Source organism: Alosa alosa, chromosome 5 (genome assembly GCF_017589495.1).
Source record: "Alosa alosa isolate M-15738 ecotype Scorff River chromosome 5, AALO_Geno_1.1, whole genome shotgun sequence".
In the NCBI taxonomy this organism is placed as follows: Eukaryota; Metazoa; Chordata; class Actinopteri; order Clupeiformes; family Clupeidae; genus Alosa; species Alosa alosa.
This window is the reverse complement of record NC_063193.1, coordinates 24,614,095-24,629,967: the sequence shown is the minus strand read 5'-3', so window position 1 is coordinate 24,629,967 and position 15,873 is coordinate 24,614,095. Positions and strand designations below refer to the sequence as shown.

General features: G+C 43.2%; 2 protein-coding genes across 5 annotated transcripts in view; both read right to left on the bottom strand.

Moving 5' to 3' along the window:
- Window positions 1–15: 15 nt before the first annotated feature.
- On the bottom strand, window positions 16–10,722 carry LOC125295187 (RILP-like protein 1). Of its 4 annotated transcripts, XR_007193647.1 has the most exons (10): window positions 10,198–10,714; window positions 9,012–9,159; window positions 6,143–6,261; window positions 5,651–5,923; window positions 5,220–5,444; window positions 4,240–4,430; window positions 3,901–3,999; window positions 1,943–2,030; window positions 610–1,057; window positions 16–515 (listed from the first exon to the last, which is right to left on the bottom strand). XR_007193647.1 is itself a non-coding variant. In XM_048244410.1 (9 exons), the coding sequence occupies exons 1-9, from the start codon at window positions 10,483–10,485 to the stop codon at window positions 1,052–1,054; spliced, it is 1,437 nt and encodes a 478-aa protein (XP_048100367.1). In that variant the 5' UTR covers window positions 10,486–10,714; the 3' UTR covers window positions 16–1,051. The 4 variants fall into 4 exon arrangements, 3 of the variants coding, with proteins under 3 accessions (XP_048100367.1, XP_048100368.1, XP_048100366.1); XM_048244410.1 differs by having other exon boundaries at window positions 16–1,057; XM_048244411.1 differs by lacking the exons at window positions 16–515; window positions 610–1,057 and having other exon boundaries at window positions 1,322–2,030; window positions 10,198–10,412; window positions 10,623–10,722.
- Window positions 10,723–11,139: 417 nt separating this feature from the next.
- The window catches only part of hip1rb (huntingtin interacting protein 1 related b), a 30,034-nt gene continuing 25,300 nt past the window's right edge, over window positions 11,140–15,873 (bottom strand). The window contains exons 23-32 of the mRNA XM_048243892.1: window positions 15,633–15,743; window positions 15,477–15,535; window positions 15,181–15,211; window positions 14,768–14,830; window positions 14,576–14,676; window positions 14,335–14,440; window positions 13,876–13,999; window positions 13,681–13,742; window positions 13,173–13,406; window positions 11,140–12,712 (exon numbers count right to left, since the gene is read on the bottom strand). Coding sequence (XP_048099849.1) covers window positions 12,704–12,712; window positions 13,173–13,406; window positions 13,681–13,742; window positions 13,876–13,999; window positions 14,335–14,440; window positions 14,576–14,676; window positions 14,768–14,830; window positions 15,181–15,211; window positions 15,477–15,535; window positions 15,633–15,743 — 900 coding nt within the window. The 3' untranslated portion in view covers window positions 11,140–12,703. The remainder of the gene's footprint in view (window positions 12,713–13,172; window positions 13,407–13,680; window positions 13,743–13,875; window positions 14,000–14,334; window positions 14,441–14,575; window positions 14,677–14,767; window positions 14,831–15,180; window positions 15,212–15,476; window positions 15,536–15,632; window positions 15,744–15,873) is intronic.

Below are 15,873 nucleotides of genomic sequence, written 5' to 3'. Positions count from 1 at the left end.
GCAACACACCATGGATAAAGACCACAACAGGTTTTATTTGAAAATTGAAAACAAAATATTGTTTTGTTGGTTGTCAAATATGTATCAATTGACTTCTTAAATGGTCTAATGGCCTAGTGTAGGTGATACAAACAAAAGGCTCATGGATCAGTAGGCCCATATTTGAATTGTTACAAAAATGCATAGATCTAAGTGAAGCAGTCAGAAGGAGATCCTCAGGTAGTCCCATATCTGTTCACCATCAAGTGCAATAAATCAACACTTCATCACCATGCATACAATTGATCACTTTTTTGTTAGTTAGACACACATAGGCTCAACCTACAAACATAATATGCACAAACAGCTTTTAATCCCTCTGCTTATACTACATAAGGCACTTTAAACCATGTTTATCAAACTCACTATGAGCACCACAGTATACTGTAGGTAGAGTGTCTTTGGTCTCAAGGTCTTCCTTAGCAGATCATTAGGTGGTAATGATCATGGATGTCCTCTCCACATAAGCGTCCCTCCTATGGGTGAACATGAATCTTTTAATTAGCCAATGTACTCTTTCTGTCAACGCCATTGTGGATGGTGGTGGGGAAAAACACATTTGTAAAATACCTTTAATACACATAATAACCCGTATGTCACATTTCCTGGCCACCCATTGGCAACTCAACTGGTAAAGTAGTGTTGGGGGGGTTCAGCAGATGATAGACATTTACTGCATGTACACTTTAGTGTACACTTGTCCAGATTGGCACCCATGTTCTCCTGTAGTGTTGCATTATATTTAAGATAAACAAAACAAACAATAAAATAAATAAACAGAATCAGCCAGCTCAAAAAACGTTACATAGCAAAACTTACAAAAGCACATTGATCATAGAAAGAAGGCGTGATCATGCCTAAAACAGTCTAAAAAAGGTCATCCTGAATCTGCATGGATAAAGGGAACTCCTTGATGTGCATACATCGTCTTGTACATCGTCAAGATCTTCTGTCACCACCTCCATTAGAACAGTTCATGGGTAAAGTTGATGTCCTGTGCCAGGAAATAACTCTAAACCTAAGGGTTAGAAAGTGAAGCTGAATCATTAGTATAACACAACTTGCCGTGGCCTACTGGTTAGTGCTTCGGACTAACCGGAGGGTTGCTGGTTCAAACCCCGACCAGTAGGCACGGCTGAGGTGCCCTTGAGCAAGGCACCTAACCCCTCACTGCTCCCCGAGCACCGCTGTTATAGCAGGCAGCTCACTGCGCCGGGATTAGTGTGTGCTTCACTTCACTCTGTGTTCACTGTGTGCTGAGTGTGTTTCACTAATTCACGGATTGGGATAAATGCAGAGACCAAACTTCCCTCACGGGATCAAAGTAGTATGTATATATACTTATACTTAGCCCAGAAAACATAGAGAATTTAGGCATGGTTAGACCTAATAATCATTTGAAATATTACAATCTCTGATGTTGTGGTGCCAGATGGCTTGATGGCTGAACATGTTTTTGATTACATGCTGAATCAATTATACATGCATATGGTGTGCTGTGTGTAATCAAACATAAGCATTACTACCGCCATGATCAGTAACCAAACTTAACAAGGCCAAAATGTAAAATGCATCCCCATTTCAATAAAGCATAAAGCAGACAGAGCATCAACAAGGAATGTGTTACATTTCAGTCTTTCCAAAAAACTGCAGCAAATTACAAAATGTAGACAATTGCCCTCCTAATCCCAGACACTGACAACTATGTGTGAATAAATAGTAGTTCACATATTAGTAATAAGCATATAATAACCATAATCATAACAACATTTCAGCTTTAACAGCCTCAGCCATGCTTTTCATGCCATATTTTATAATAGCGTTTCCTGCCAATTATGGAATTCAGTTCATGGCAGTAACTACAAATAGTCTTTTGAGGTCAAACAGAGGTCAACGATCTTACAAATGAGATGAGCCTCCTGATTGGCAGCAGTGTGGGGTCATCACTTATTAAGCCTGCAGCCACCATTGGCATGACCGCCGTAAATATCCTGCCCAGGAGGAGAACAGAGAGAGAGAGCATACAGTGGAACAGTGTGAAGAGATGGAGAAGATGGCGAGAGACGAAAAGGGTCAACGAAGAGGACTGACAAGCATTACATTAATGAATACGCTACTTATATGTGACTCTATTGTAATATGAAATAATGGAACAACACATTCCTTTCCGGTTCCAACGGCTTTCTATTTCTCCAAAAACAGTCAAATAAACATTTTTTCCACTATTCAGAGTAGCCTTTAAGAAAATTGTCATCCTACTACTCACTTGTTGCCTCAACCTAATAAATCCTATTTTTTGCGGAAGCCTGGACGTTACCCTTGATTGTATCATCTGTCTGCACAGCTACAGTAATTACTCTGTTAAAGTTAAGTGATTTTGTTTTGTTTAACTGTTAACTAAAACAGAGCTGATGGTGACAAGGTTTACAAGTTGCAAAAACCGGTTAGCTGCGCTATAGTCTAAACGTTTTTTTGACAAAAAAGCTGTTGGGCCTGCAGTGACGTCGGACTTAACAACCAAATTGGAGGGATGCCTCAATAAGGGTGTGGAATTGTTCCAACATTTTCCAAATTTTAGCATGGCTGATATCCTACACTAGCCTGGAAGCCAGCCCGAATGTAACCCCGCCCACAAAATCTGAATTCGGGACATTTGAGAAGCATCTATGCCCCACACAAAGCAGTTTGAACCGACCGCACCAATCAATTTGTCTGGGCGGGCTTATGTAAGATGATGGACAGATAAACAATGGTGCCTAGGCTATCACGTCACCTGAGCGCGCTTCGATTGAATTCAAAAGCCTGTTGCTAGAGAAGTTAGACGTTTAGATTTCGCTTCTGTTGTACATTATTGACAGCGCAATAACTTTAAAAAAAGAAAAAAACAATCAGAAAACGGCATTTGTCGAGAAGAAGGATGTTTTGGCTGTTCTTCCTACAGGATTGACAGTAGGGTATTGCTCCGATTGGCTAGGTGTAACAGAGATCGGTTCGTCCGCCACTCACGGCCCTCAAATCTGCCACCTCAACACACATCGGCGTAGAATTTGAATGCTCTAACCACTGAGCTAAAAGCCCAGGCTTCCAACTCAGCGGTTAGGGGTGTGAGGATATATACGAGCAACTAGCATGCTAGCTCAGTTTGCCTCCGTTACATAGGTCTATCCAATTGAGTGCAGTTCCCCCCCTGTATTGTTTGAAACACGCCCCATAATCCCGTCCCAATAGAGCAGTAAATTCTGACTACGTCAGGCTTTTGTTAAAAAAAAAATTGGGGGGCACGTAAGCCTAGGTCTATATTAATCTCCAAATTTATTTACTGATTGTCTTGTATGAATATGTGCAAGAAGTATATTTTCATGCTGTCGTTAACCTTGTCCTTGCAAAAGAAATTGTTCAAGTTAACTACACAAAATTCATTGAAAGCTCCACTACAAAACCTGATTCCTAAGACATAATATTCAGTCGTAAAATACAGATAATTTAAAGCTGCAGTTGGCAAGTCTGACAGATTGAGGGGACTTAGCCAAAATCTTGAATGTTTACAACTCTCATGCCCCTCCCCCACTACCACCGAGCACCGTCTCATCGAAAATGTGCTCGTCAGTGCACACCAGACTGTGATTGACAGTCAGATCTCACACAGCCCTGCTCTGATTGGACCAGAAGAACCGGGAGCTGTGGATTTTTGCAAAACAAATAACAGGCTCTAGGTGGAGATAGAAGTGCGTTTTTTTTTCTAAAACTGGCTGATTTATGTTGTTTTGTCGGAGCATAGTGTCGGTTTCAGTGAATATGATCAAAAAAATCTTGCCAACTGCAGCTTTAACAGTGATCAGGGTTCGTGAGTACAGAGCTTACAAGCGTTTGATCCCAGACTCCTGCTGCTCATTGGACGGTGGGGATGGTGGCGTTGAGGGCATTGGATTTATGGGAAGCAAGAATTCTTCCTGATCCTCACTGAAAGGGAAAAGTCAGTTATTTCATATAGGCACATTTTCATGAAGAATACATATAAGCATGTAGCCTATAGCGTCCACCACATTTATTGGCTGTGAACTTGTATCCCTTCCAAAGTTCAGAAGAATGTGTAATGTGTGAGTCTGATCTCATTCCTAGTGTGTGTGTCAGTTGAAACCTACTGAAGTGAGTATGTGTGTATGTGTGTGTGTGTGTGTGTGTGTGTGCCATTGAGTGCACCTTTTATAGTAGGCCAGTTCCTCCTGCAGCATGAACACCTGGGACTTGAGCTCGTTGCGCTCCTGCAGCACTTCCTGCAGGTCCTGCAGGGTGAAGCGAGGCGGGCTGGACTCCCCCTGCTCCACGCTGGAGCGGCCAGAGCCGGCCTGCTCAACGTCCGACTCCTGCTGCTCCTCCTCTTGTAACGCCTCCTGGTGGTGACCCACACACAAACACACACACACACACACACACACACACACACACACACACACACACACACACACACACTGTCAATGTCACCACAAGCCTTTGCAGGCCTGGAACATTTTCAACATACTGACTGAGGTTTTTTCTGACTGAAGCTTAATGAGCAAACTAAAGGGCTGAATCACATATTCATCCTTGTACCTATAGAAGGGTAACATGCATGGAACGAGTCACTGGCCTGACCACAGCAGTGGCCTTAAAACACAACTCAACCCTCAAACAAGCTGATGCTCATCTGTGGAATTACCTGAAGACTGCAGCAGCTAATGCTGTTTATTAATTAATTACAGTTGAAAGGTCTTCAAATGTCCTCCGTGGGACCAGTAGGGGCTAACTGAGGGAACCACCATCACACCAAATACATGTCATGAGATAGACATAACACACGCAGCATACATACATACACAAACACAAACAAAACACACTGCCAGTGGGAACAAATCCTATTTAAGAGCCAGGGATAGCTGAAAACCAGGCATAACTGAAGACCTTATACAACAAAATCCTTTCTATAGCAATTAAATAGCAGAAATGCTGAGAACTGTAAAACACTGCTGTTCTATCTGATTCTTTATTTTGACAAAGTATGATCTAGTTTACGAAAAAACAAACAAAGAGTCAGAGCATGGGAACCTGAACTGGAAATGACCTCAGCCACTGGCATGCAAACATTCACTGTGAGACAAGCACAAGCACAGGTCAACTTAAGTGACTGGGAGATGTTTGTTTACCCATAGCAAATCAGACACCTCCTCATCTTCAATGCCAGGGCTGGTGTTGTGTGTAGGTGAGGGGGAGGAGGAGCCTGTGTTGTGGGAGACAGACGGGTGGGCTGGGCTGTCTGCAGGGCCACAGCATTGAGACAGGAAGTCCTGATCCATCCCACACTCCACCCACAGCGAGGCCTCCACTGAGCGCGCTCCTGCAGCTGCCTCTGCAGGGGGCTGCTGGCGCTTCTGCACACAAACACAAAACAGGGCTGAAAGATTCCATGTTCATACCACACACACACACACACACACACACACACACACACAGACACACACGCATACATCCACACCTTGTCAGACATTTACTGGCTCTACAAATACTCTCTGCTACACCAGGTCTTTAAGTGCATCCGCACAGACAGAGCGGCAAATAACAATAGCAGCTTCCCAACCTTTTCCTTCTCCACTGTGCTCGGCCTCTTGGCCCTGCGTCTCCTCTGTGTCTGTGGGGTGGTGTGTGCGCTCAGCGGCGCCCCCTCCTGCCGGTCATCCCTCAGGCGGGCCAGCTCCCTGCGCAGCTCCCCCAGCTCCTGCTGCTGCGCGTGGGCCTCGGCCTCCAGCTGGGAGCGCTGCTGGATCATCGCCTTGCCCTGCGCTTCCACCAGCCCCACGCGCTGCCGCAGCTCCTGGTTCATCCGCATCAGCCTGTGCTGCTGCATCTGAAGCTGATAGTGGGTATGTGTGTATGTGTGTGTGTGGGGGGGGGTATGGGTGTATGTGTGTGTGTGTGTGTGTGGGGTGGTAGAGGGACAAATCTCAAATGTAAATACTTAGAGCACACAATGAGTAACTTATTATTACAGAAAGGTGCGAGGTAAGAATGTGGTGTTCTTTTTGGGCTTTTGCTGCTGTGTGAATTTGTATGTGTGTGTGCGTTTCCTCACGGCCTCCAAGTCTTCACTCTTCAGCATGAGCTCATGATCTTTGTTTTGGATCTCACACTTTTGCTGGTCAACCACCTCCTTCAGCTTTCTCACAACTTGTTTCTCTTTCTCTGACATACCTGAGCATACCACACACACACACACACACCCATTTATAATTAGAAAGCTTTTTAAAAACATCTCAAACAATGCTTAAAAGCCCCTATACTTCTTTATCAAATGACTATATCAAAAAGACACACATACACAGAACTGTGTTTGGCACAGCCTGATTTGGGAGTGTTCAGGGTGTGTTTAGGTTGTGAGAATAAATATAGCATGTCTCCGTGGGCAACACATTGACACACACGTAAGGCCTGTATTTCTGTCCTGTTTTAAAATAGTCTCCTCTTTCGTCTGAGGTAAATTTGACTCATCTAACTCTGTGTACATAGTGAACTGACACAAACACACACACGCACACAGACTCACACAAACCCCCTCTCTGGTCATAGTACATGACCCCACATAAATATATCCCTCTCTTTACAATTGGAGAGCACAGACACTTTCCACAGACCACAAATGGGCCACTCTATCACAGTATACACAAACAAGACACAAACTATAACTGATTATATCTTTGAGCGATTAACTGATAACTGATCATGTCTGTTTACAATATTCATACTCCCACCTATAAGCCAACATTACCAATTGTCAGTAACAGGTAACAAGTAGTTAGCAGCATACACCATACAGACATTTCAATCATAGTCACTGATGGATTACATCAGCTGGAATTGACTTCCATACAGTATGTTAAGTCTATTGTCCACATCATAATGCAAACCAGGTTAGTTTGGTCTATTTCATCTACAATCATTTCTTCAAATATTTATAGAGATCAGTTACATATATTTTCAGTCCACCCAATATACTGATGTGAATGCCTTCATGTCTATTGTTTACTGTAGTTTAGCCAACAAAATCTACAAATCATGATAGAAATGGACTTGAAGCTATATAAGTTATAGACAGAAGATATATAGCCATAGAGAGGCCATAAAGTTTAGATCATGTGGCGCGCTTATAGGTATATGTCAACATTATCACGCACATCTAGTGCCACAGGGTACATACATGCCGTGTGCTATCAGATATGACATTCTCTCCACATCGCTGCATGTCAGGGTCCTGATCATTCTGCTGTGGCATATTTTTCAAGAATGGCTGGCGGATAACACATTATCCTTTACTCATAGCTCATCCCTTACTTTGAAATGCTTTTTAAAACAACATTTTGCTAAAGAAAAACAATGTACTGAACTCCGTGGACATAGACCCTCACTTGCACTCCAGAAGAGGACTGGCAGGTGTGTGTGTCCCCTTAACAAGGAGTTAAGCATGGAATACACCGTTTACTTGTACACTAACCACACTGCTGTAACACCAGTGCTCTAGTACACACCACGAACACTACACACACACTCACTGCTTGCTCCACGGTGTGCGTGTGGGGCAGACTCGCACAGCTGGTGTGATCATATGAGATGCAGTGATCAAAGACACCTCGGCACCTGACACGTCTCGTCTGACCCAGAGAGACTTTGACAGAAACTCACTCACCTCACGCACACTAGCAAACCAAAAACATTACTAGCCATGCAAATAATGAACTTTGAAATAACCAGTGACTGATCATTGAATGGTCCACATTGCACTATTCAAAAGAAATGAAACCTCTTTTACCTTGCACTACATGGTTATAAACTTCAGATTCACATGGGACCTAGGAAGAAACTGATGATAACTGACAGGGTGTTATGAATCCCGAGGGAAATTTTAGAAAATGTATATTCATAGTGGCAGTGTGACTTAAAATGTTCTATATGTCTTTCTTCCTCTTAAAACGTTCTCCCTACATGTCTTTCTTCTTCTTAAAACATTCTCCCTACATGTCTTTCTTCTAAGCCCATTTACTGTATGTATGTCCCTCCTTCCTGTAGCCTTGCACACCCTCACCCCAAACACACCACAGTAGAGACCTGACAAGATAACTTGCTTTTCAGTGCCGAGTTGTAATTGTTGTTGTTGTTGTTGTGAGTGAAAGTGACTTGATCATCAGTAGCAGATACGTTAAGCCATGTTCCTTCTGCACCGCAGTGATTCACTGAACATCACATGACAGTCCTCTCTTCAATTAGACTGTTTTTAGACTTCAGAGGCCTACACACACACACACACACACACACACACAACAGACAGAATGTAGCCCTGCATTCCTCATTTTCTTTGCTGTCTGTGTGAGGTGCGGTGTGTGACAAAAAGAAAATGAGTGGGTCACAGTAAGCATGTCGCTCACTAGCTGGAATGGAATGTGTGCGACATACATCATCAGGTTACACGCCTGCAAGCTCGGATACACGGATGCAGATACACACACAGTTTCATCTGTTTCATAAACCTCTTTTAGACATAAAAAACAGAACAGTGATGATAGGTCAGCTGTACTTCTGGATATTCTGATAATGATATGGTCAAAATGTAATTTACTGTAATTTTGGCACAGAAACCTCTCTGTGTGTGTGTGTGTGTGTGTGTGTGTGGTACAAGAGAGATTTTATATTTTTTAAAATGTTGATTTCTGTGTGGTTGTGCGTCAAGTGTTACACAAAGTATACTTCACATGAGTCTTTAAAATGCATAGTTTGTTTGCAGAAAAAGTACTTTGCATGTGCATACCATTATTTCATAAGCTACATGTGAGCAGTGTTTTTCTGTAAAAAATGTGGACATGGTGTGTTTCAGTGGCTTATATGCTGTGTGTGTGTGTGTGTGTGTGTGTGTGTGTGTGTGTGTGTGCGTGTGTGTGCGTGTGTGGCCCTACCGTCCTGCTGCAGCTTCTCCTGGTCAGAGAGGTTGTCCCGCAGAGCCAGGCTGCTCATGAGGCCCTTATTCTGAGACTGCAGCTCTGCAATCTGAGACAACAGCTCCTGGCTCTCTCCCCTCCACACATCCTCCACCAGCTCCAGCTCCTGACACACACACACACACACACACACACACAGACAGAGGGAGAGAGAGACACACACACATACGTGCAAGTAAGAACCTACCCTGGCCATCACCAGATCAGTCTCCAAGAAATCCACAATTTAAAACAAACACATGCAAAGCCTACACAGCAGACGACTAATATTGCCCTGGACATAACCATTTCACTGTTATCCACACAATGAGTTTTAATGAAAGTGTTATGGTAATGCCAAGTTTCACACTAGTCTCACTATAATTACAACAAAAATGCATGTTGCAACATTCTGACTTTCAAATGTTTTTTTTATTTTTAAGCAGTGCTCCAGAAGACTTTTTGAGATTGATAATGCAATGCATATGCTCTCATTCCAAGGCCACTTCCTTGTGTTCCCTCTTCTGCATATCTGGGTAGACTGCTGTATATAAATTTAAATCATGCAAAATTCAGTGACGCACACCTACTAGCCAAGACCAACCCATTATAATACACACATAACTACAAGTAAACACTTTCACTCCACCGCCTCTCTCACTCTGACCTAGACCCATTTCTAGACATCTGGAGAAGATTTTACACATCTCCAGAGGACCATAGTCAGACTGATATAGCCGATTCTCCTCTCTGCAGTTTGAGTCTAGTAGGCCTAGTTGTAAACATAGGTGTTTGTGTCTATCTCAATTCATTTTTTTTTCTGGAAAAGTGGCGTTCACGCACTACAAAAAACATTTTCATGACGCACTAGACGTTTCCAATCGTGCTTCGACTCGTCTTCAAATCAGTGGCTTCATCAGAATTAGTTTGACAGGTCATGGGTTCATATGTTATTCCTACAGTGTGTCTCCGTCTCAATACTGTAACCTGATTTACTAGGTTGATGTATCCTGCCAAAGGGAGGCGACAGACAGATATAAAACGCAGATGTTGAAAAGTAACCTACATTAACCCAAAAAGTTAAACAGCAACCCGAGGGAAATATAAAGGAATAACCTGATAACTTGGATCCGTGCTGTTAGGCTGCCCAAGAGTCAATACAAACCTTTTGGTGTCTTTTCTCACGCTCCAAGCGATCTCTCCTCTCCAGTCGCAACCTGTCCAGTTCCAAACGCAGCTCCTCGGTCTCCGCGCTGATATTGTTGCGACCCACTAGCACCTCCAGAATCTCTAGAACCCGCACTACCTTGGGCATGATCCGGGTCAACGATTCACAGCCGTATTGATCGATTATACGCTCGAACTCCTGGCCCATCACAGCTGCAATGTCGTAAACATCCATGACAGTCAAATCCGCTGGGTTTTTCTCCAGCGCTTTGCCACAGTTATCCATGATCAAGACCTCGAAATAGATCACCAACAAAACATATAGTAGTCTGTTATATTAAACCAAACGCTCCGAAGACACGAATCCGCGGCATTGACATTCAAATGTCATCGTACCAACAGGAAGACCGATTATCGTTTTACCTGTTTTTCGTGTTCGATAATGAGGAATTACTGCGCGTCCCAAGGCCATTTTCGCATGAGTTTGAAATCAGTCGCGCCGCAACATGCAGAGTCTAGCACATTTACAGAATGCAACAAGTTGGCGAGTGCTCACAGCGCTCATGCCAGACTGAAGTCAACTTTCTGCGCATGTCTGAGAAGGGTACATGTAGTGCTTGAAATTATGAGGCAAGTTATGACAAACAGCTGCACGAATTATTCAAAACCAGACGTTACCAATGTTATAGCCTATGATACGGTCCATCAATATAACAGGCTAAAACTCCTGAATGAGTTTAAAAGGATGTCTATCTAGAGAGAAGATACGATACGAACTTTTGGAGAGGCTTATTTCTGAATCTCTGAGGTTTGTTTTGAAATGTCAAAAAACAGCCCAGCCAAGTTTACCTTAGGGTTGAATACAGTATTTGAAGATATTCTTAATTCTAGACAATTTCTATCACAAAACATAATAAAAATATGTTACAAAACACAAACCTTTCTTTCATAAACGTTTAATGTTCATTTTACATGTACATTTATTTAATTTCAGGATACCACAGTCTAAAATATATTAATATGATTTCAGTATATAAAGACATGTTTTCTTAGAAAGACATGAGGAGTGAACACAAAAAGGAAAGCATTTTTTTTATATAAGACCCCTTTCAGAAAGAGAGAATAGGCATCTCCTTAAAAAGGCCCCAGACATTGACAGACCCTCAGTAGATATGCACAGCATTCTAGAATTTTCCAGTACCAACATAAACCCAATCTCAGATACCCACATCCATTTTACACCAAAGGAATAACAAACAGAACAAACCAAAAATATGTTTAATGAACACACCCAATCTTAAAGGGCTTAGGGATTTTTAAGAGGGGTTAGCCGATTGATGCGACTCAATCATGCAGACAAACCAATCACGTGTGCTTAAGTGACACACTTGAATTCTTAAGTGTAGAGAATATGCTTCTTATTACACGTACAGAGCTATGGCAACGCAGTTGAACGCAGTTTGATGAAGGCCAGACAGTGACACTATTCTACGGAGCCTAAAGTGAGCTATACACACCTGCACTGCAGAGCTATGCATTACACTACCACTATGAGTCTCCATATATCCATAGAGAACTGCCCACGAGTATAGATGCCCCACAGAGCAGCAGAGGAGTGAGAATATAAAAACTATACCATCAATACTTAAAAGTCTCATGTAAAGAGAGAAAGGCACAATTTCCCCCACAAGTCTGTGTTTACCTTGTATATTTTCCCTCGATACTTACAAGTTACAATAGATCATTTTAAATCAGTCAGTTAGTGTACATCCATCTACTGCTACACTAGCCAGTCACATAACCTCATTACAATATGATGTACACCTCCCTGAATATGAATGTGTCATCTCTATTTGTGCAGGACTTTGAGGGTGTACATCCAGGCAACACAAGCACAAATCCTGATATGGACTAGAACATGGATCCTCTACATAACCAAGAGGTGGAAAAGACTGGGATTCATTCAAAGGCTTTGTCCTGAGTGGCCAAAATAAAAGTAGACTGACATAAAGGGATTAAAAAATGACAGAGAAAGGAGGAGAAAGAATGTGTGCTTCCACTTGAAGTGCCCATACACACACCCATTCATAAAAACACAACAAATTATAAATGACTATATATGTGTACAAACTGGAAAAAACACACAAAAAAACAAATTCAGTGACATCACAGACTTCATAAATTGCCCTTCATCATCATATATTGCAGTGGATACATACACTTTTTCCCTCCAAAACGCCCTTTTTAAAAAACAGTAACAGTTGTTCGGACACAAATGAGGACCTATATTGAATGACATGTGATAAATCCAGTTGTTAAGTCAACCAGTGGAGTCCTCATCTGAGGGATATAGAGATGGACAGATTGGGGGAAGAGAGGAGTGAGGGATGGACAGATTGGGGGAGGAAAGGAGTAATATAGGGATGGACAGATTGGAGGAGGAGAGAAGAACTCCTCTTTGGACCTCGGTCCATGTCAGCATCAGCACGCGGTCCTCCGTTAGCTTACCTGAACTGAGAAACAAAGGAGAGCAGTTGGATATGAGTGCACATTATTATTATTATTATTATTATTATTATTATTATTATTATTATTATTATATTATTACAGCAATACCTGTCTCTACTGCATTAGGACCATAAATACTAATCTGACTTCATCTCCATTATTAGACATGACACATCTGCCCAGAAGTGTTCATTGTAAGAGTGCTGACAAAATGTTGAGAGAATCAACGTATGGGGATTGGTTTTAAGAGTAGGGAGTTGAAATGATGAAATGATGGAACAGAGTTGTATTTGTGATTTGTAGAGATATTGCTGCACAACAGATGTTGTACACTGTTACTATTACACAAATAAATACATTTCCTCACACACTTACACATAATTACTACATGCTACTCTGACTGCATACAGTTTTCTTGACTAGTCTGCTGGTCCCCTGACAGCTGACCTACTGTGTGCTACTCACCGCAGACTTGGGGGGGATGTTGGGCTTGCTGGCGAGAGCAGGCTTTTTCATGAGGCTTGGTTTGGAGGGCTTGGGTGAGGGGGGAGCGGCTGGCGAGGGAGAGGCGGCACGTAGGCCGTTATCCTGGGCGGCAGCATCCAGGGGAACCCCTGCGATATCGTAGTGCTTCTTGCGGAGCTCGCCCAAACGCAAGCGCTCATTTTCCAGCTGAGACTCCAGCTCTAGCACCTTCACCTGAACAACAAAGCAAAGCAGGAAGACAAGGTTACACACACACTGCATAGACAACACATCCCCACAGCACAGGTAGATAGATGTGCATGCCCACACACACGCACTTATCTATGGTTCACTCAGTTTGAGTCAGTGGAGTAATATGCCATTTTGTCATTCTGTTCTGGCCCAAGAAATAAGAGGAAGATTTAGTGGAGTTCTCACACACACACACACACACACACACGCCAAAGAAAGCGGTAGACAGTAACAGAAATCTTTAGAGAGGCCTTACCTGAGACTCCATCTCCTCCATCTTAAGTTTGATGAGGGACAAGCCAGAGAAGTCCATAGTGTCTGCAGAACAGATCCAACAAAACACACATCAGAACCTTGCCTACATGCCAACACAAGCACACACATGAACCAGCACACACGCACACGCACACACGGTACATTCCACACGTCCACATAGTCCCACCCCCCTCACCTTTTTCCTCCACCTGCTCCTGGCCTGTTTTGGTGGAGGCCACCACTTTGGCAGCCATCTCATTCACACGCCTGCTGGCATGCTGCAGAGTGCTCAGCTTCGTACTGTTGCGGTCCGCTTTCACCTACACACACACATTCAAACACATGACAGGGCGCGCGCACACACACACACACACACACACAAACAAATATGCATAGACAGGGAGTGTGAAAATTCATATGACAGTATGAACAGTTAGAGGTCTGATGGCATGTCTCTATGGAGGTAAAATGTTTGAGTTGTTCCATGCTAAAACTTCCTAATCTGTAGTAGCCCAGTTAATGTTCTTGTTACATACATCATCACAGTCACCATCTTGTCAACAATGAATCATTTTTAACAGGATCTGGTCTAAAGAAAGATGTGTCCTGCTGGTAAAGTAGCCATGTCGACGGGAAATGAGCAAAGAGCACTGACCTTTGAGGCGGCCACCAGCTGTGCGGTGCTGGCAGCGATCTCATGCGAGCACACAATCAGCTCCTCGTACTTGCCCGTGTGCAGGACCACCTTGTCCGCAGAGTCCCTTAACAGGACAGATGGGCATTGAGAGTGTTTTGCAGCTGATCATAAAATATGCCCGGAGGCAAGTGTATGCATGTAGAGATGCTAGAGTTTTATGTGTGTGTGTGTGTGTGTGTGTGTGTGCGCGTGTACTTACACCATCTGAGTTGCGCCCCAGCCCACAGCTTTGGCGGCAGAGATGAGTCCTTCAGTCCAGCGCGAGTTGCGGGCGTAAAACTCTTTAATTGTTGCAGCGCCCTGCAGGGGGAAACTCAGTTAGCACACAAACCCCAACAGGGCTCATGGAGATACATGAGCGGCTATGACGGCCAGTAGCCATATGACTCACCCGTTCTCCCTCCACGATCTCCTTCTGCAGGTCAGTGGAGGAGATCACCAGTGCACGGATCGCCTGACAGAGGAGAGAGAGAGAGAGAGAGAGAGAGAGAGAGAGAGAGAGAGAGAGAGAGAGAGAGAATTGTAGGTGTGGAGTAAAACAAAGAAAGGATGAGAATAATGCACATTGAAAGAAAGAAAGGATGAGAATAATGCACATTGAAAGAAAGGATGAGAATAATGCACATTGAAAGAAAGAAAGGATGAGAATAATGCACATTGAAAGAGAGACAGAGAGAGACAGAAAGAAAGAAAGAAAGAAAAAAAGAAAGAAAGAAAGAAAGAAAGAAAGAGAATGAGAGATGTACACAAATCTACTAGTTCCCCAGCGGGAGAAATAGCAAATAGCTGAGGAGGCCATCTCACCTTCATGAGGTCTGTACAGCTGAACAGGATCCTGGAGAGAGAAACACACACACTTATAGTTTACCAACACACACTCTTATTGTTTTACTGCTGTTAACCAAAACACTCTCATATAGTTTCACTGCTGTTCACCAACACACACTCTTATAGTTTTACTGCTGTTAACCAACACACACACAAGCACACACTTAAATACTCCAAAGTTGTCAGCTACTGTTGTTGGTTTTTAAATAAGTTCTTGGTAATCCCAAACAGACCATTCTGTTTCTTAACCACAGCCCCTCAGCTGAACTGACCTCTCGTTGACCTCTAGTTTGACCCCCTGGGTGTCCTTCCTGGCTTGATTCATCATTTCCTGTGGATGGGCACATCACGTTAGGCAATATAGTAATCAACAACTAACTTCTCTATGTGTGTGTGAGTGTGTGTGTGTGTGTGTGTGTATCACTCACATCAATTCGACGAACAGCCTCCTCAATAGCAGCAGATGTGGAAGCCATCTCCTTATCAACCAAATCACCCAGCTCATCTTTCCCCACGTCAGCTCCCTTGGGCCTCAGCTCCTGTGTGTGTGTGTGTGTGTGTGTGTGTGTGTGAGAGATGGGGGGGTCATAGATGGAAGAAGAGAGATAGAGAAAAGAGAAAGGGAATGGCAGAGAGATGAAGAGAGTGTGGAAGAAGGAGTTAGAAAGT

Bases quoted from the DNA above. Each gene is read 5' to 3' on its own strand.
- LOC125295187 (XM_048244409.1), bottom strand. From the start codon at position 10,485: ATGGATAACTGTGGCAAAGCGCTGGAGAAAAACCCAGCGGATTTGACT. The intron at 9,160-10,197 runs GTTTGTATTGAC...TGTGTGTGTCAG, and splicing joins GTGAGAAAAGACACCAAAAG to GAGCTGGAGCTGGTGGAGGA. The intron at 4,431-5,219 runs GTAAACAAACAT...GGTCACCACCAG, and splicing joins AGGTGTCTGATTTGCTATGG to GAGGCGTTACAAGAGGAGGA.